The sequence below is a fragment of the Trematomus bernacchii genome, unplaced genomic scaffold (genome assembly GCF_902827165.1).
Source record: "Trematomus bernacchii unplaced genomic scaffold, fTreBer1.1, whole genome shotgun sequence".
Taxonomy (NCBI): Eukaryota; Metazoa; Chordata; class Actinopteri; order Perciformes; family Nototheniidae; genus Trematomus; species Trematomus bernacchii.
Genome location: NW_022987869.1, coordinates 581,012 through 602,671, shown reverse-complemented (window position 1 = coordinate 602,671; position 21,660 = coordinate 581,012). Strand labels below are relative to the sequence as shown.

The following is a 21,660-nucleotide window of genomic DNA, read 5'->3' as shown; positions in this document are numbered from 1 at the left end:
GGCTGATGTTTTATTGTTCCAATCACAACGAGCATACAAGTTGTTGAGCATGTCTGGAAATGAGTTATCAGTGGTAAATATATAATTATGCAAAAAACATCAAAGTGCCCTTTGCCAAAACTGTTCCTTTGTTTTTCCCTAAAACACATGATTCTTTGTGGTCTTATGTCCCCTTGACTAAAGACAGTACCCATGAGGTGACAGACATAACAATCCTGTTCATTCATTGAATCCTCTTGAAGGAATTCATGCTGGACTAAAGAATGTGAAACACTGCCTGTCTCAGTGTCACTGCCGCTCTGTGAGAGGAGTCCCAGGACAGATACTGGACACCAGTGTGAGGTCAGCCAGGACTCTGGGGACATCAGCCTGTCCTCCACACAGTGCACTGCTGCAAGCATGTGAGGGAGGAGGTGAGGAGAACAAGTGAATGTTCCATCTATGCTGACAGGAAGCTGCTGTTGATGGTGATGGAGGAGCTCTGTGTGGCTGCAGAGTCTCAGGAAACTAAGGGAACACACTCATTTGTGCAGGACAGTCAAAATACACTGCAGCCTCTCATCTGCTGGAGGGTAGAGATCCACAGAGAGGTGAACATGAAGGCTTCATCAGCACACTCCAGCTGTACCATAAATGAACCGTGAGATCAGTTAACTGTTCAGCTGATAAATGATGAATCCAGTTACTGCAACGTTAACTTTGTTGTTGTTATTATTTTGGCTGTCATTCATTGAGCATAGTGCTAGTTCTGGTGGAGCGCAGTCTCTGTTGCATTGGCTGATCGGCATTAGCCTTTTCATTTACACGTCATCATGGCTCATTCATATTGAAATACTACTAATCCTAAACATGCAGTGGCAAAGTCTGAATGCTCGTCAGCTGCTGGGCTGCCAGCAGATTAGAAATGTGCGATCATGCTCTGACTGACTCTGCAGACGTGCAGGGTCACCCTCCACCATATCGGGGTCTTTGGAGTCAGTTGGTCAGGTCTGCATTCCTCCAAATGTAATGCTCTGATGTGAATGTTGAACTTTTCGACATATGTTTCTCCCCTAAACCATCAGTTTCTTCAATCTGTGGGGGTCTTTACATTAAATCCTGATTCGATGTTGAATTAGAGCCAACAATCCCAACTATAGGTGGACTCGCAGCACCCCTCCCCCCACTCAATTTGCACATACAGCTTCCTTCTCTCTTTCTCTCCGGCTTCCTCAGCTTCTCCCTTCCCAATCCCATCCTCCTCGCCTCTGTGCGCCCACTCTCCGTCAGCTGTGGCAACATGACAAGAGAACACTGGAACATCACTGCTGTTTGTATTCTGGAAGAAAGCTGTTTCCAAGCAGATGTTGCTTCTTGTACCCTGCAAGATTTTCAATCCTTTTTATTCAAGATGCCAGGGAGTAAATCAAAGAAAGCGCCTCAGAGCTAACAAGATATCCCATGATCCCTGTGGACAGTACTTTGAGCACTGGTTTGTACCTTTTGGTGCAAGATTTAAAAATACTTTTATATGATTATGAATTATGAATGAATTTTGGCCTTAGCTGTTCTATTTGTATATATTTATTTTCATTTTAGGTTGCATCTGAAAGCCACATCCATCTTACCGTTATATAGTCCTATCCCAAATAGAAGCATTTCAACAACAGATTTCTCCCATTCGAAAACTGAGCCAATGTTGGAATCTTTTGAACCAGAATACTTGTTTTTGTTCTCTTCAAACTTCGTTTTGTTGTGTTTGACGTGTCTTGGTTATTATTTTCCATTCAAATGATTGTATTTTGTCTTTTGTCCTCTGTCTGAGTTCTGATTTGCATATCAAAGAAAGAAGTACTTTAGAATAACATGTACAAGGTGTAATCACACATGTTGTGTGCTTAACTAGAATCATTATCACATAAACCTGCCGTTAACATGTGCGGCACAGACATACAACACGAATGACATTATGTCGTAGAGCTGACAAAATGTGTGTTTTTTTAAGCATAACTTGGTTGACTTTTTCTCATGAAGGCACAGTTAAGAACATGTTCAAGATATCAGAGTGATAATGGCCCAGCCTGCAATAGTATGGCTAATACCAAACAAAGCATCAGGGACACATCACACGTGACTTCAGCCTGTCATTTCATCTTTTCTTGCTCCCTCTTATAAGTAAAAACACTTCTATGGCACATCTGTAACATGCACATTTACAGTAGCAGAAAAAGAGGAAGTATGTTGCTGTCAGGGGGGGGGGGACAGTTTACCAGTAATTTAATTGAATATTGGACATAACTCTTACACATTCACCATTGTTTACATGCATATATGGGTTCAGACACAAAAAAATACATTTCAAACGCCAATAAGTCATTGCATTAATCCAGATTTCCCGCGGTGAGGCTGCAGAGCATCATGGATGGATGCATGACGTTTCTTTTGGTCCATTTGCTTCACGCACGCCTCTGGAATCTAAATCCCCAATAACAGATGGTGAATGGGACAGGGTAGTATTACTGTAGTCAACTGCATCAGAGACAGGGCACAGTAAAGCATGCTGGACTGTATGTCATAACGTCTCTTTTCCTCACGCAACACTGTAAATAATGCCTGGCTCTGTTCAGTCTCTCAGTCTTCTGCTTATGGAAGCAGGTTGTCAATGTCCTCTAAATCCCAGCTCTAATCCTCTGTATCATATAGGAAGCAGGCTAGCATTTCATGCTCTTTGATTCCCTGTATAGGATGAGTCAGCTGGGGAATTATGCCTTATCAGAGCTCTAGTTGCTATATGGTGGCACACCCTGCTTACATGGGAGAACATGTCTGTTCAATGCTACTCAGGGTTTTATCGGACCACAGTCACCTGCTGGTATCGTTATACATTTCTGTTATCCTCTGCATTATTATGGTAAGACTTTTGGGGTCTTTTTATAATATGCGCTTGTGGGTCGTGTAGATGTTGACCCAAAGAGGAACACCACATGCTGTATTTATCATTGTGTCAGAGCTGTTTTGGTCGAATGCAACTCTGACATCCAATAATTAGACTGTTGCAGAGGATGACATTCAACACATTAACAGGGTCAAGGTTAAGAGGGGAAATATAAATGAAATAATGTTTTTTATTGAGGTTTGATATGGGTCTGTTAATGCTCATAGTCATGTGTCTCTTCAAGTTAAGAGTGGTTTAATAACTGTAGTTTTTAGGGCTTGTAAGGAACATCCTCAGATTAGAGAAGAGTTAAATATTTGCATTAGCTCCAAGGTTATACATTTAATAGGCTCAAACTGTGTCATGCATTTTCAAAGGGTTTTAGGCGGACATGAGGCAAGTCGTCTGCCATGAAAAATGGTCTTAACATGCCATGTTTCAAACCAGAGTTACAAGATGAATTGTCTCTTCAGAAACATACACATCAAGAGAGGGGAGGTTCTTCAGTCTGAAGGCTCTGTGTGTGTTGCAGGATGGACGTCTGCGGCCTGGAGATCAGCTCATTGCTGTGAACAAGGAGTCCTTGATAGGTGTGACCCACGAGGAGGCAAAGAGCATGCTGAACAAAGTCAAATCCAGGTGGGTGGGCCTTGTACATTTATTGTTCATTCAGTAACTCTGGCCCAATTACAAACCGCCCCCGACACACTTCCATTCAGTTTGCACGTTTGATTGGAGGCTCCGCCACATTAAGTGCCGTTCGAAAGCAACAAGCGGGGAGGGGGAGTGGGTTACCAAGCCCTGACCGACCCAACGGTGTTTGTGTTGGGGGATCGGGCTTTCTGTGCTTAAACTTGTGTTTCTTTTTTTTCTTTCTTTTAAGCCGCTTGTAGCACTTTGGGATTGCTTTTAGCAATGAAAGGTGCTTTACAAATAACATTTATTATTATTATTATTATTATTATTATTAACAGTTCTGTGCAAACATTTACAGACTTTTTCAAAAAACCAAGCAGTTTATAAACATCCGATTTTTTAAACTAAAGGATTTTAACAAAAAGGAAATGGCATTTCCTGTTTCTGACGGAGAGGAGGGGAGCCGCTGTATTTACAAGGAATGAAGCCTTGTTTAGCTGTGAGAGTGACCACAGACGGAGTTCATTCCATCACGGAGGGGGAGTGGGTAGGGGCCGGTTTGGAATTTGGTCTAAAAGTGAGTAACATCTGTGAGTCTCTGTGGAGACGGGGATCACAGTGGGGATTAGTCATCTCTCTTTCCTCTGTGTTCCTGCTAATGTCTTGTTTGAATTGTGTCTCCAGCCCAGACAGTGCTGTGGAGATCGCCTTCATCCCAGGGAAAGGACTTTTTCCGAGCAGCGCGTCTCTCCACAACGGGGTGCAGCGGGCTGCAGGCAACAGCTACAACTCCGGACGCTTAAAAGTCCACATCAGATCTCCTGAGGTCAGCCATGCTTAGTTTCATTCATCAGAAACATACCAGAATATGTCTAGGACTAAGAAATACTGTTTCCAGAATACTATAGCAACGGATGCAAATATGAAGTAGCAGGAGCAGTATTTCCCAGTGAAGCTGCACTTTGTCAAATGATAGGAATAGTGTACAGTAGTGTTGTGTGTAATGTACGGTGTAGTGTACAGTACACACCAGTGATTAAAAAACAAAGGTAGTCTTTCTAAACATTTGAAGATAGGGCAGGATGTCCAGTCCGGTGATAGTAATGATTCTCTCTGACCAATCACTGTTTTGCAGTGTTTCAACAACACCTACTGCTATTGGCTGAGGTTGCTTAGGATCTCGACATACATATATCAGAAGAATTATATCGAATCTTATCTATTCACTATTGTCATAGGACATCCACAATGCAGCTGGTCAAGTTGATTACATCCGTGCTGTGCCATGTAAACGCGACATCCTACAGTTTGCTCTAATGAATAATTCACAATTTAAAGAACATATCAATAATATTTTGCAACTAATGTAAGACAGGTTTCTGTATGGAACTTGAAGTTCATAACCACATGTAAATGCAAGTTTAAGCTATTAATAAGAGGTTTGTTAAGTTCTGAGAATTATTATGAGCACACTCCACAGGATCAGATGTATGACCTTTTGTTTGTCATTCATTTTGCATCCGTCTTGTGCAGATGTGTGCAGAGGAGCCAGCCCCGGTGTCCTCTCCGTCCCCAGACATCTGCCCTCCAGATATTCATATTTCAGGTAAACACCTCACTGTTAACACTCAATGTTCCCTTTCCAGATGTACTCCCATTCATAAATGGGCTCGGGAAGTATTAATAGACAGACTGACACGGTGTTGGTTTAGATCTTTTTTATAGGGTTTGATGCCAATAAGAGAAATATATAATTTGCCAGCCTTCTACTCTTAGAAAATGCACAATGACACTGTTAATATAACTTCCTGTATGTGTTACTGCATTGTCCTGTTCACTGCACCTCCTCCCCTTCACCCTCTCACTATCTTCCTGTTGACTTGTGTAATATAGTTCACAAAGCAGCATAAAACACATTTAAAGGACTATTAAACACCTGCTGAATCAGAGTAAATGTTTTCAGTGATTTGTCCTCAATGTCCCTCATATTAGATCAGATACATGTTAGATAAAGCCAGCTGATCCCAGAATGAAAAAAGGGGAACACTTTCTCCCTGGCAGAGATTGGGGATTAAAGGACAGGAGAGAGGATTTAAAGGTCCCATGTCATGCTTTTCCGGTTATTACCCGTCCCCTTGTGTGTTAAGTACACCCTGTAGCGAATACAACTCAAACACAGAAAAGACCTGTCTATGCTGCCCCAGAACGCCTCGTTGGAGATTTTTCTTTTTCTTCCTGGGTACAGTGACGTATTGGGTATAGTTACGTTACGTGCACGGAGCCGTTACGTTTGGACCAGGATGGGTTCAAAGCAGAGAACACATGTCACTGTGTGTGCTGTGTGCTCTGCATGTGTGACCATTACAGAGGGGTTCATCCTCCGATTCTGCAAGGCTTAATGACATTAATAAGACCAAGACAGTAAACGCTCATAATACATCATATTATAATAACATTTTTAGGCACAGCAACAGTTAAAAGCTGGCTATTGACATTTCTCAACAGTCCTGTCAACAGGGGTGGGAAGTACTAAGTACTGTACTAACTTTTGAGCTGCTTGTACTTTACTTGAGTATTTCCATGTAATGCTACTCTATACTTCTACTCCACTACAATTAAAAGGGAGATAATGTAATTGTACTCCACTATATCTATTAAACAGCTTGAGTTTCTTTTAACAAAATCCATCTCTAAATTCAACTAGTGAACTATCTCTTTAAGTTACAAAAGAGCCACGTTATTTAAATATTTTACAAAAGTAAATCAGAACTTTTAAATGCTACTTGATGCATATTATCTAGAAATGTCACATTTATAACGTTTTAGACACACATAAAGGCAATTTTTACCTTTTATACATTTAGTACATTTTGCTGATAATTATTTTGTACTTTGACTTAAAGGTAGGGTAGGTAAGAATGGATAAACCAGTTCGAGTGCGCTAGAATTTGAAAATACACAACCGTAAAAAAATCTGCCTCTTCCTTCAGACTTCCTTACAGAGCCCCTCCTCCAACACACACGAACGCGCACATGAGGGCACGAGATAAGTTTGTGCACAGATGGAAGGCTGACAGGCAGGTAGGCCATCCAGTTATTTTAGCCGGGCCGGCTCAGATGATTGGTCGTGCTTTTTACAGCGCCACGGCTTCCACAGATGACATTTTTGTATCTATTTATTGTCAAAGCATTTAATGTATTCATTGCTATCGGGATGTTAAGAGCATTCCATGGAATATAACAAAAAGTGTATCTGAAATAAATGACATACCCCACCTTTAAGTATATTTTGAATGCAGGACTTTAACTTGTAATGAAGTATTTTGACAATAATGTATTGGTACTTTTACCCGTATAAAGCATCTGAATACTTCTTCCACCTCAGCCTGTCATGCAGAGATGTGAAATACTGAGCATACGAAAAATCGAAAGTTGAAAAGTATTATATTATACTTATTGAAAGTATTTGAAAATTCAGAACTATTATTAACTTGGTAGACATAAAACATGTACTGTTTGATGAAATGACATTTTAATAACACGTGTTACTAGTGTTTTATTGGCTGAAACACCTGAAGACTGACAGCAATATAAAACAGTTGTGTTTAATCCAAGAGGAAGTGCTGGAAGGTGAAACTGAAACGTTGGGAGCAGCAGGTCTGATGTCGAGGGTCGCCTCCAGCTCAGAGCCAATCCTATTGGGCCGGATTAGCTCCGTCAAGGTTATTTCCTAGGTGCTGTGACCACCTCGCTCCCCGCAGCCTCTTATTGGTTAAGCCTGTTGCTAGCCATGACAGATGTCCGTAGTTCATGGTGAGGTGAGCACATACAAAAAATGACTGGCTATTCTTTTTTTATAAGAGTGACTCCTGACACTAAATCAACTATTTTGGTTTCATTCTCATTCTCAATTATGGGAAGCAAGGATGAAACCTTAATGCCATTTAAAGTAAAGTTGCTGTTATCAGTTCTTCCTGCTGCACACGCAGACTTACAGTAAACAGCACACTCATCTGTTTGAGTCAGCTGATCTCTGGGACAGACTGACCTTCCTCTTCCTCTCTAAAGCATAGCCTCATCCTGTTAGAAGATAAACGCAGCTGTGTCCATAAGAGTCCAGTCTAAAGCTACATGTATCACCTGGGCTCCTAATGAACGTATAGTGATTGCAGTCTGTTTTTTATAAAGCAAGAATTCCGCGGTCTTCAAGGTCAGTAGTGTACCAACAACAGTCACAGCAACATAAGTTGAACTTATTTAAAGGGGACCTATCATGCAAAATGCACTTTTGTACGTCTTTTATACATGAATATGTGTCCCCGGTGTTCCAGGGAACTCACCAAGTGTCAGAAAACACAACCCTCTCTCTTTTCCTCCATACCCAAATCTCTAAAAAAGGGGCTGCAACGGATCTGATAAAAACTGATCCAGATTTGAACATTCCTCTGACGTCAGGACGGAGGAGCTGACCTATCAGGGGAATGAGAGGTTGCCGTGGCATGGTAACAGCATGGTAACATGACGCTCGTAACTCGGCCCCCTCCTTTGCAGGGGGGCGTGGTCAGCTGCAGCGCATGCAAAGACAGGGTGGAGGACAGCAAATAGAGCGAAATGAGGCATGGCTAAAATGCATGATCTGTTTGGTATTTTGAAAAAGAAAACGTATAAATATACCTTATATAGGTATGGCCCTACAATATATTATTCAAATATAGCATGATAGGTCCACTTTAAACAACAACTGCAGAAACAGACAAGCGGAACATGTCCAACATCTCAAGAATAAAGTTGAAAATTCCGTATTTCTGCTAAGACTGCTTGAAATGTCAAGTGTATTCTAGACATTTCATCTTGGTTGTCATCATTTCAACAACTAATTTGTTGAAATGCAAATATATATATTTCTTAATGTCTCAACCTCATTCTCAAAAGGCACAAGAAAATCCTCCTCTGACTTTCAATCTTCTTGTGTTTGGCACTACAACGTAGGGATTCACTTTTAAGTAAACATTATGATTCCCTTTTCGACATTTTAAACTTTCTCAAAATGCTAAAATGTTAACAAAATAATAATTTTTCCTCCCAATTGTTTCGATCTCCTCGCCATAACAATCCTTCTTAAGAAATTGAAATGTGGCTATTTTGTATGTATTCTTTTATATTGTATTATGTAATATTGTATTTGTTTTACACTAGAATGACAACAAATGATATGATGTGTGCTGTTTAGGTTTGAAGCACAGCTGTTGTCCCAGCAGCAGACCTGTCAATCATCCCTGCCAGTCAGGGGTAGGGCGTGGTGCAAATCTTGTGGGCGGGACTTGGAGGAGGGTATCAGTGAAATGAGTTCAAATCCCTAGCAACAGGGGGGTGCGGACCAGAGGAAAGGTTGTGATAGCAGACTCACCAATCTGGGACAGACACACTTATCAAATTAATATTAGGCACTGGCTGATGCCGCCCCCTCCCCCCCGCTCTCTGTGTTCCCCTCAGCCTCATCTATATAATCATCCACCTTTCCTTCTCTTTTTAATCATCTGATCTCATCCCCCCACCCAAACACAGACTCACACACACCTCCCCTATCACCACAACCGCAAAATACAGATTATGCAGTGATATTTCTGCTCCTGTTGTTTACTCAGTGTCCTGTGGCCTCACTTACTCTCAGAGTCCCGCTGAAGGCCAGTAGGGGGCTCCGGCCTGATATCTGAATGTATTTACCAGAACTCCTGCTCACTGCTTTCCCCTTTGTCTGTGACCAAATCAACCACATCTCTTATCTACTTTTCCTCCTCTTTCCCCTCGTCTTTCTCTTTTTCTTTTCTCCTTTCTCTAGGTTCCACAAGTCAGAGTTCGCCAACGGGGGCCAAACCTAAGATAACACTGGACCCCTACATACGCCTCAAATCAGACAAGTTAGACTTGGTGAGTCAGATGGTTTTATACAGCCATGAGGCCAAATACTTGACCTGTTGTGCAGTGGTGTACTACTTTTGAGATACTAGTATTTAACTTGAGTATTTTTATTTGTGGCTACTCTGTACTTCTACTCCACTACAGTTCAGAGGTACATGGTGTACTTTTCCTCCACTACATGTATTTAATACCTTTAGTTACTTTACAGATGTGGATGAATGATGTGAAATATAATCAAGTGTTAAATCAGACTTTAGTTCCACCTGGAGTAAATTCACAAGCTACCCTGCAGTATACAAAGTCATTCAGACTAGCTGCACCTTTTTGATGCTAATACTTTTCTATTTTTACTTGAGTAACCTTTTGAATGTAGGACTTTCACTGTAACAGAGTATTCCTATACTGTGGTACTTCTACTTTTACCCAATACTAGATATGAGTACTTCTCCCACCTCTGCTGTTGTGTGATGCCGGGCATGTTGAAGTGGTTTCTTTCAGTGCGTACGAGGCTTTCGGTGCATTTGCCTTGTTAAGCTCTGCCACCTTTCTCCCGTCTCTCTCTCTGATTCTCCTAACCTCGATTTACAAGTGCATCACATAAGTGCATAAACTATAGTTACAACTCTGAACAACAAGAGAAATGCAGATGTATTTGCTTCAAACAAAGCAAACCATTGTAAGTGCTGTAGCACTACTAAGCTGGGTGATCCTGATGTGTGTGTCATGAATATTCCATCTGCTTAATCTGGAGACAACCTGTCACTCTAGTGTTCTACTGAAGAGAGATATACAACTGTTGAGTGGCTGCAGCAGAACATGTATGATATTAGAAAGGACATTTAGACGCACACATACAAAGGCATGGAATATAATACCTATAACAGAAAGATAGCTAAAGCTATAGAACATTTTGATCTGGTTCTTCTATCACCACCAGCAGCAACTTCCACCAAATCCACAGAGACTGTCTGCCCAGCAGCAACTTGCTCAGCGAATAAAACCTGACAGTTAAACTGTCATTCAAGAGAGTTTGTCCTGATACTAGCTAAATAAGAAAGGTGTCGCCACAAGGACTCATCCGGTGGGGACCATGAATATCCACAGCCACATTTCATGACAGCCTGACCAGGATTTAAAGCAATTTACAAGGAACTTTCTTCAAGGAGATCAGCACAAACCTTTAATCTGATCAGGACAGTCCTGCACACAGACCTCTGATTCTGCTCTCTGTCTGAACATCATGTTTCCTGTAGCTCAGTTCCCATCAGAGCTCTGGTCCAGGTAGCTTGTAAATGCCTTCCTGTCTGATGGCGGCCGCCCCCTGTTATCTTGCTCAACATGTTTGGGAAAGATGGCGATTCCACCGTGGGAACGGACAACATGTCCTCCATGATGTACACAAACAACTGTTGATCTCTGCTATGAGACTAACATTCCTGCTCCGTCTCCTCATCCATGAACTCTGAATGTAGCGCAGCGGAAAGGGACGTTTGATTAAATGTTCTGTCCTCCCGTTAAAGTCACAAGATAATTTTGCGCTTAGTAACTGTAATGCAATTACTGCCATTATCAACAGTTACACGTTACATTACTGCGTTACAGACAAATGTAATCTGATTACCCCCAACGCTGCCAACCTTTGCCTGTGATAATCTAAACATAGGCTCTTCTCAAAGATAGTTTCTTATGATTCTCCAGCAAAATGACCCTGTGACAGGCTTTAAGAATAACTACCATCTCTCTGATGGGCAGGTTTGTGGGGAGAGCGCTGTCCCACAGACTGGGTTCAGTGGGGGGGGGGGAGATGTGGAGCCTTTGAGGGACATATGATCCTCACATTTATTCTTATCAAGCACACTTTACATCATGCACGTTTCGGCTCTCCATTTAGGTTTTTAGAGAAACCCTGAGCAGGGTTGATCTGATCGCCCCCAGGCCCTCTCTTCATCTCATCATTGATCTCTCTCTCAGTCTCTCTTCGCTTGCTTATCACGCTTGCGCTCTTCATCTGTACATTCTTCTTACCCTTTCAGCCCATTCACCCCCCTCCCCCTGCCCCCAGCTTCCTGTCTCTCTGCTGATGGCTCTCCTCTGCTCGTTCTCTGGCTCTATTGCTGCCCTCTGTGCAGTTCGGTTACCATTATTCAGCTTTGCTTTTAATTTAGCTCAACCGAAGGTTGATCCTAATCTACCAATTCATTCATGGGATTAGAGAGACAGATAGGTTAAATGCTAAAGTTAAATACAGGAAAAGTCCTCTCTTCATGTGCTGGCTCGATGCAAATGAGTCCAGAGCTGGTCATATTAGAGGTGTGTAGAGTGAGTTTGGCACAAGCAGGCAGCTATGTGGACATTACCAGGGCCAGGCTGTCTCCCCATTGACCCAATCTCCCAGGTGATGGTTACTGTAGGTTACTGTAGTCCAGGTGGGGGGCAGTATGGCATTAGGGATAGAAACAGTCCTCTCCAAAGCAAAGTTGCTTGACAAGACGCTAGACTTGACATTACAGAAACCTGGACGGTATGTCATGGAAAGTGTAATATTCCAAAAAACAGTGAGTCCTGTAACCTGGGGCCTCATTTATAAAGCTTTGCGTAGGATTCACGTGGGAAGGTGGCGTATGTGGGACAAAGCAAATAAATACGCACACACATATTCCGATTTATAAAACAATGCGCACGCACGTCCTACGCCGGTTTCCCTTTATAAATCACAATCAACTCGAAATGCGGCGCAGCTTTAGCGGGCTTCACGTCACGCCCATATTTGCCTATAAATAGTCAAATAAATGCCCATTCATTCATTCATTTTGACTGACTGCATGAAGAAGATCGCAGGAAATGAGGACAGCACAGCTAAAAAAGACATCTCACACCGTGTCAGATTTTGGTTATTTTGGGGAGGTGGAGATAAATCATATTGTTTGGTGGATGCAGTTTGAACCAGAGTAGCAGCATGGAGGTCGGATCGTCACCAACATAAATAAATAAGTGGTCAGAAAAAAGTTAATGACAAAAAAAATACACCTAACCTTCCTCAGGCAGTGTGTTTGTACCGGGGACATGAGACACCCCCTTGATGAGAAACTGTAAGAAATGATCGGGGAATCCCTCCGGAGTGGAGTCATGACGACTGGATCTGAATTATTTGTTTGTATTTGGTGGTTTGTGTTCCAGCTGTCGATCAGCAACTATATATCCATAATCCACCAGTTAAAGGAAATACAACTAATGTGTTGTGTTATATTAGCTGTACAATTTACCACATATGGTGTTCTTAGTTTCCATACCTCCTGTGTTTTACGAGCGACTTATCAAGTAGGCTATTGGCGAACGGCATAACACATGATTAAACATGATAGTATATAAAACCATGCTCGTATCTATACAACCTATAGAAATGCAAAACGGCGTCAGTTTAAAGTAGTTCTGTCCTTCTGCTTACCGCATCATTTATGAGAATACATTTCTTAACAAGAGAACATAATCGAGGGGTGATCTATAACATTTCCGTATTTATTTATTTCTCCAAGTTATGTTTTTGTGTGCACTGAGGAGTCTCAAACAGGCGGTTGTTAAATCATTTTAATCAATTTGTGAAAATTAATTCTTCATATATGATAAATGAGAGGTAACATTTTATTTATGGTATTATTTCCACATATTTCTCTCCATTATTCCTTCTGCCAACGGTGTCGCAGTTTCTCGTCTCACCCGTTTTTTATAAATCGCAAAGATTGCTTAGAAACTGGCGTACGCCATCTTTTGAGCGTATGCAACATATATAAAATAATGAGCTATAAATGAGGCCCCAGGTCTCCTCTCTGTGGCTTCCTGACAGCCATGGAGTCTCAGGAACCATTCTTTGTTCAATCCATGCAAGAAACAGACCATTTAGGGCTAAATTAAATTAAATCTTCTTTTTCTTTCTCTGCTTTAGGCTTTGACCTTCCTCGGTTTGGACGTCACAGAAGAAAAGAGGAAGAAACTGAGACAAAGCCTGACCGCAGACCCACAAGGCACTGTGGCCTATGGAGGTGAAGCGCACACACACACACACACACACACACACACACACACACACACACACACACACACACACACACACACACACACACACACACACACACACACACACACACACACACACACACACACACACACACACACACGCACACACACACACACACACACACACACACATACACACACACACACACACACACACACACACACACACACACACACACACACACTGCTAGTGGAGCCGGAGCCGGAGCATATATGAAGGTAGATATGGTGCAAAATGCGAGAGCTTGTAAAACCTGATGTGAGCACTTGCAGAAAAGAAATCTGAGCTTGAGTGCATACATTTACACTTGTATAAAATATCCACGTATCTGTGAACCAAATTTGAAGTCACAGAAGAAAAAAAAAAAAGTGTTGTAGCTTGTAGGAAAAAAATGAATTTAGTGATGAAATGTTCACTTGCAGAAAAATACATATTTTAAAATATATTTTCCATTACAACTGCAACTTGGTTATTACAACCTCACAAATCAGTCATTACAACGTCACGAATCTGCTCTGTGGCAGTATAAATCCACGAATCTGCGGCCTTGACTTTTGCTACACTTCTTGCGATGAATGTGTCGCTAAAGTAATTTTCACCTGTAGATGTGGGGGAGGGAGGGGGGTTGGAGCGAAGGGGCGGAGCTATCAGAACGAGGAGGTGCAAGCTCGGGTCGGTCCCACACAAGTCTACTGTTGCCCCTTTCACACCAACGCAGCTCCCGTTCTAGCTCCGTGCTTCGCTCACTACAACAACAATGGGGGACTGCGTCGGGTCGATGATCGTGTTACTTTTAATCATACGAAGCCAGATTAAATTAAATAACTACTTCTCCAACCTTGTACTTTTCTCCAGAGTGCCGTGGTTCATTGTTTATTAATGTGTTTCAGGGGCATTTACCGACCGCTGCAGTGCTGCTCGTCCACCTGGAGATTATTCTCCCGTTAACTCACAGCAGCGGCCGCTTTAAAGTATTCACTGTCTGACTGTCACACAAGCAGCTGATACATATCCCCAATTCCCCATAAATTTGTTTGTTTGTTTGTAGCCTTTATTTAACCAGGTGAAAAATCCCATTGAGATCAACGATCTCTTTTTCAAGGGAGACCTGCGGTACATTGGTTAGACATAAAAACAACAGAAAACAAAAAGGACATCACAACTGTTAAGGAATAATTATTCTAGATATCTAACCTTTTGCTCTGTGACATTTTATGATCTACTCTGACGTCTGTTATCTCCTTTAAGGAAAGGCATTGGTGCCATATGTGTTGTTGTTACCAGTTTGTGACCGGTCAACTTGTCTGGCACGAATGGTAATTGTTGTGAACGCTGAGGCACTTCTTTATCGGTGTTTGTGGACTCTAAGATGTGAAATCTTTGAGGCCATAAGTGTCGGACGCAAGTGATTCAGTGTTCCCAGCTGTTTAGTCTACTCTCTCAGAGATGTTGATTTCTCTCTGTGAACCAGTTAAAAGGTCTAGCATAGAGAGAGGCTCTTCAGAATTGACGTGGCAACTCTCCCGTGAAGTCAGACCCTCTGACTCGTGACTTGTGATGTGAATCCTCCGGCCGATACTCTGAATAAACCCATCAGTGTTTGACATCAAAAGCTCCAACTCTCACCGTGTCTCCTTCCTGAGTCGGTGACTCCCACTGCATTGCTACACAGAGGTTTCCCCCACAACAACATAATTACAGGGGTATCAATTAGCAACCTATTCACAATGACAGGTATCTAATAACATTTCATCCAGCCGTGCTTTAAAATGATGCAAGGGAATCAAAATGCTCAGTTTCAAAATAAATTGCATAGTGTTCCAAGCTAGAGGAGCAGCGCACATAAAAGCTTTAGTACCTAAAACAGTCCTAGCACTTGGCACATGTAATAAAAACACATCCTGGGATCTCAGGCAATAGCTACTTGCCACTCTCTGTGAGATCAAAGAGCATATATAAGTTGGGAGTTTACCCAACATAGCTTTATAGATGAATATGTACCAATGACTGAGCCTCCGTACAGTAAGTGAAGGCAGACCTGCCTTGGCATACAGGGTACAGTGATGAGTAAGTGCTTTACAGTTAGTAACAAATCTCAGAGCACTGTGATAGGCGGCATCTAACCTTTCCAGGCAATGGGCAGGTGCATTCATATATATCAAATCACCATAGTCCAGCACAGGTCAAAAGGTCACAGTGACTAGCCTTTTTCTGGCCTCAAGCGAGAAACAGGACTTGTTTCTGAAAAATAAACCTAGTCTAACCCTCAGTTTTTTAAGCAGATTATTGACCTGAAGTTCAAAAGTAAGACAATCATCAAGCCAGATACCAAGGTATTTATAACAGGTAACCACTTCTAGTACTTGTCCTTGCATAGTAACAATATCCAAAGCAGTCTCTGGAGTCTTTTTAGCTTTAGAAAAGAGCATTACCTTGGTTTTATCAACATTTAAAAGAACCTTAAGCTCAGAGAGCTGAGTCTGTATAATATTAAAAACAGCCTGTAATTTAACAACAGCCTCCTTAATGGAGGGACCTGCACAGTACATCACGGTATCATCCGCATAAAAATGTAAAGTAGCTTCATCCACATTTTCACCTAAACTATTGATGTAGATGGAGAATAAAAGTGGACCTAAAACAGAACCTTGAGGAACACCATTAGTAATGTTTAACCACTCAGAAGACAGCCCATCAAAGTGAACACATTGGGACCTTTCAGAGAGGTAGTTCACAAACCACCCCACTGCAAGGCTGGATATGCCAATACTGAGTAGCCTCTGCTTTAAGATGCGATGATCGACGGTGTCAAACGCTTTGGAAAGGTCAATAAGCAGAGCTGCACAGCTCTGCTTATTATCTAAAATACTCGTAATGTCATTCACCACTTTCATTGTGGCAGTGATGGTGCTATGTTGTTTTCTGAAGCCTGACCGATGTTTAGACAGGATATCATTTTTACATAAAAACTCCTTTACTTGTTCACTCACTAGGCGTTCGAGCAACTTCGCCAGAACTGACAATTTAGAGATTGGCCTATAGTTATTTAAAATAGTTGCCTCCCCTCCTTTCAGTAAAGGCAAGACATAAGCTGACTTCCATACTTTTGGAATTGTATTTGTGCTGAGGGAGAGGTTAAAAAGAGAAGTAAGAGGTGGAGCAATAAAATCTGCAGCTATCTTTAAAAAGAAAGGTTCTACGTTGTCCGGGCCAGCCGGTTTCTTAGGATCTAACTTAGATAATGCTTCATGAACAACATTAACAGTAAAAGGAGTAAAACTGAAAGGGTTTTCCAGACCACATTGTTCAGAGTCACGGATTGGGGTGTTCAAGTGAATGTGAGTCAGTCTGAATTGACGCTGTTTGGCATCACAACGCTGTTATGAAAGTTTCTCTGGTATAAAATGGGTGATGTTAGCATAGCAACCGAAGCTAAACTGACTATATTGACTACTTGTTGCTATTCTATTGTGGCATAAGCCGTTTTCTACAGGCACATTTTACCGGCGTACCGGTGATTCTACTTGTCTAAGAACCGGTTTTCGGTTCGGCGCGAACAGGAAAAACCGGTGCTTATCAGGCTCAAGCTCCGAACCGGCCCTGGAACCGCGTTGGTGTGAAAGGGGGAACATGCAGGGCCCCGCAGTCATCCGGTTCGACCTGACTATGGCTGTGTGACTGACCCGAGCTTGCGTCTCGTCGTTCTGATAGCTCCGCCCCTTCGCTCCAACCCCCCTCCCTCCCCCACATCTACAGGTGAAAATTACTTTAGCGACACATTCATCGCAAGAAGTGTAGCAAAAGTCAAGGCCGCAGATTCGTCGATTTATACTGCCACAGAGCAGATTCGTGAAGTTGTTATGACTGATTTGAGAGGTTGTAATAACCAAGTTGCAGTTGTAATGGAAAATATATTAAAAAAATATGTATTTTTCTGCAAGTGAACATTTAATCACTAAATTCATTTTTTTTCTACAAGCTACAAAACTTCTTTTTTTCTTCTGTGACTTCAAATTTGGTTCACAGATGCGTGGATATTTTATACAAGTGTAAATGTATGCACACAAGCTCAGATTTCTCTCGCATTTTGCACCATATCTACCTTCATAGCATATAGTAGACTCTTCACGCTAACGAATGATCACTTCTTCTTCAGGGCAGGGAAGGCTACGCAGTACGCAGGCTACTGTTCCGCAGCTGCTGCCTCTCTGTTGGACTCCGGTACTGCACATTACTCACGAGACGTTTTAAAAAAAAACATTCGGGGCTTTTCAGAAAACATCCGGGGCTTGAGCCCAAGTAGCCACACCCTAGCGCCGCCAAAGATTTAGGAAATTGGTCCGTGCGCAAAGCGTTGTGGGGATTTTAAGACCGCGGAGGATGTGCGGCCTCGAAATTTCCCGCAATGAAGGACGCCGGCCTCGGTAGAATTCCAAGGATCCTGGACATTGGAACAGTCCTTCGGCGGGACTCGATGACATAGCATCCTTGAAATAGTGGCTCTGGAGGAGCCTTCCTCGACATTGAGAAACACCCACAGTCAGACCTCACCCCTAGATTCCACCGGGTCCGTCTGCGCTGCGTTACGGCTGCGGCGCGGTTTTGGTCCGACCTCCTCCAGCGTCATAAACTACCGGGCGCGTTTCAGAAGCGGAGCGTCGTGCGTGCAGGCTCGCAGTTTTTTGATTTGGGCTTATTTCCTCGACATTTGTACTTCTACAGTAGTTAAATGGTTTATTTTTGTGTCTGTTTCAATTGTGTTTATTGTTGTTATTTCCTATTTTGTTGTGTTGTAGACTACAGACACAGTTAATAATAATTGTAATAGTCCAGTTATAAACGACATGAATCAAAGATGTGTTGCTGTATTTTAGTGGTAAAAAAATATGCATTCATCATCATAATTATTCTCTATATATAATCAATAAATCACTGACCACAAGTTTAATAAACGTTTTAATTATTACAATTTCACCCAAAACAATATTTTAAACAGGAACATCAAATAACAGTTGAAATGTACAACAATTCATTTCATACATTCATTAACTTTAAAACATTAATATTCACCTTCCACTCCACAAACTCCAGCGACTAAACACCAGGCCTTGTCCTTTCTGATGTTGTCCTTGTAAAAATGATGGGTTATGTCGTATAAAATAGTTTGTTTTTCCACTTCCATGATGAAAAGCTCGTCGTCCATTGTGCGTGTCGTAGTGAAGGTGTAGTGATGTGAAGGGGGGTCTGCAAAATTACTTTATTTGGGGGGATGGGCCTGGGCCGGATGCTCTGAACGTTCCACTTCCTGCCTGCCCGACGCGACGCAACGCGTCAAAAATAGGATTCATCCTATTTTTAGAGGAGCCCTGCACCGACACGCTTCTGGGACGCTTCTGGGACGCTTCTAGCCGCGTGTGGTGGAATAGCACCCATTGACTAGAGTGGCCGCCATCGTTGCGAACGCCGCGGCGCAGCCGTAACGCGGCCGTGACACGGCCGTGACACGGCCGTAACGCGACGCAGACGGACCCGGTGGAATCTAGGGGTCAGAGTGTGTGTGACGGCTGCATGTCACTGACTGGTTGTGTCACTTGGCTGTGGTGTCACTTTGTGTAACCGTGACGACGGTCTGAGCCTGTACACAGCTCCTCACCTGGAGACACTTTACAGGAGCTGGGTCAAAGGGTTGATAATATGTGATCACATTTGTTTATTACTAATACTAATCTAATACATAATATATCTACTAATGGGGTGTTTCTCAATGTCGAGGACGCTTTCTTGGTAGCACATGTCTTCCGAGTCACTTGCTTCAGAAGCGAGGCAAGAATCCTTCCTAGCCTCGGAAAACAAAGAATGGTGGAACAGGCTAACAGGTGTGCAGGTGTGCGTCATATGAGAGGCCCCGCCTTAAATGGAGCGCTATTTCCGCCAAAGATTTGGAAATTGGTCCGTGCGCAAAGCATTGTGGGGATTTTAAGACCGCGGAGTCTACACATGTGCAGCCTCGAAATTTCTCGCTACGAAGTACGCCGGCCTCGGTAGAATTCCAAGTATGCTGGACATTGGAACAGTCCTTCGGCGGCACTCGATGACGTAGTATGCTTGAAATAGTGGCTCTGGAGCAGCTTTACTCGACATTGAGAAACACCCATGGAGTAGTAAATAATTCTTCATGTTCAATAATTGACAAGTATAGGTATATAAAACTTGAGTTAGAATTGCCTGATCGGAAACAGAATCAGGTTTATTGCCAAGTAGGTTTACACATAGCCTACAAAGAATTTGCCTTGGTGTATACATAAGCACAGGTAAAGAAGATACAAAGTAGGAAAAACAAACAAAAAATAAATATAGACAATCATAAAAAAACGTTTAAACTATTATACATTAAGGTATATATATAATCTTATATATATATAGTATATTTTTTCTTTTATTTGTGCTTGTTTTTCTTACTTTGTATCTTCTTTAACTGTGTTTATGTTTACACCATGTACACCAAGGCAAATTCCTCGTATATGTGAAACTACTTGGCAATAAACCTGATTCTGTTTCTGATTCTGACTATGACAAAGTAAAAGATAAATAAAAGATCTGCAGTATTGTTGTGGAAAGTGTAGATACTAAGAGTAGGAATATCAGGTTTATCAGTTCATAGCTATTAGTGTTTGTATGTAAACATGTACTGTGTAAAGTATTGGAAGTGAAACAAAACATATAATAACAGCTAAGAATTGCTAGAGTTTCTTCTGACTTTGGTCACGGCCTTAAGTCCAGATACTGTTCCAGGATAGTAGGATACAATCTGAAAAGAGCACATATTGATCACAGCAGCTCCATTTACAACATCAACACATATTAAAGGTACGATTCAGGGACAACCTTTAAACATGTGGGTGTTTCAGTTATAGTTGTGAATAAAATGGGAACTACGAAGTGATGTTGTGTAGGTTTCTATGGCAACATAAATGAGGTTAGAAGGTGGTAGTCTCAGACCGATGAACTGTGTTTGAACCCGATTCATTTCACTGTCTGTGATACAGAGAGAGGTTTACTAGGTTAAAAACTGTTGTGCAGCGACCTCTAGTGACCAAACACATGAACATCACCGTAAGAGACTGGTGTTTCCTGTCCCGTATAAAAGCAAAAGTTAACTTGTGTTTTTTACGTTTTTTATGTTACAAACATTTTTTCATTTTTTCAACCATGATCTTTTTCTAAATCTAACCAAGTAGGTTTGTTCCAATTCAAAACATTTACCATGTTATAAAACTGCCACCTTTCACATAGGTCTGAAGCGTTAAGATGGTAATGATTAATAACATTTGAATGGAAAGGGTTTTTCAGGGGATTCCAAGCTATAAAACCTAAAATGCTTAATGCATTGGTGATGTGAAAACTAAAAACCTTTGCAAAAACACAAAAAAGTATTGACATACATTATAAATAGCATATTGTACTTATTTACAATGTATCTGTGCTTGTCTGTCCTCTCCCAGACTTCGTGGAGGCTACCCGGAACATCTTCCAGGAGAACCTGGAGGAGCTGGGTTTAGGGGCGGATCCCTTCATGTTCTCCTATCATGAAGCAGCGAGTTTGATGGACACGTCCGCCTTCCACTCCCCCGTAAGCTCTCACACAGATCAGATCAAGAGCAAAACTGAAAAGATCCTCAACTAACATAAACACATAACTTGTTCTTCTGTGTTTGCAGACGTATGAATCAGAATGCAGCTACAGCAGTGAGGAGATGGAGCAGTTTCAGACGGAGGTGAAGCAGCTCCACACCCAGATGAAGCAGCTCAAGGTAAACTATTGTAATGTACTCATTTTTTGCAATTTCCTCTGAGCTGATGCTCAGTGATCTCAGCTCTCCTCCTCTCTGTGCAGCTGATGCTGAAGGACATGGAGCACAGCAAGAAGACTCTGGAGGAGGAGCTGCAGAAGACCTCGGAGGTGAGGAGTGTGTGGGGACTCACATGTTGGAGCCTGGTGCATGCTGTGAGAATTATTCACTCATGTAAAGTAAACTCAGTTATTATGATGCATCAAGCAACATTTACAATGTTCACCCAAACAATTCCTTCTAAACTTTACAGTTATTCAAGTTAAATA

At 42.0% G+C, this 21,660-nt stretch overlaps 1 protein-coding gene across 1 annotated transcript in view; it reads left to right on the top strand.

The window, feature by feature from the left end:
* si:dkeyp-72e1.9 (syntaxin-binding protein 4) overlaps nucleotides 1-21,660 on the top strand; it is a 76,189-nt gene that overhangs the window by 38,603 nt on the left and 15,926 nt on the right. The window contains exons 9-16 of the mRNA XM_034113588.1: nucleotides 3,447-3,553; nucleotides 4,235-4,376; nucleotides 5,084-5,156; nucleotides 9,390-9,478; nucleotides 13,410-13,506; nucleotides 21,044-21,171; nucleotides 21,260-21,352; nucleotides 21,436-21,501. Of these exons, the coding sequence (XP_033969479.1) occupies nucleotides 3,447-3,553; nucleotides 4,235-4,376; nucleotides 5,084-5,156; nucleotides 9,390-9,478; nucleotides 13,410-13,506; nucleotides 21,044-21,171; nucleotides 21,260-21,352; nucleotides 21,436-21,501 (795 nt within the window). The remainder of the gene's footprint in view (nucleotides 1-3,446; nucleotides 3,554-4,234; nucleotides 4,377-5,083; nucleotides 5,157-9,389; nucleotides 9,479-13,409; nucleotides 13,507-21,043; nucleotides 21,172-21,259; nucleotides 21,353-21,435; nucleotides 21,502-21,660) is intronic.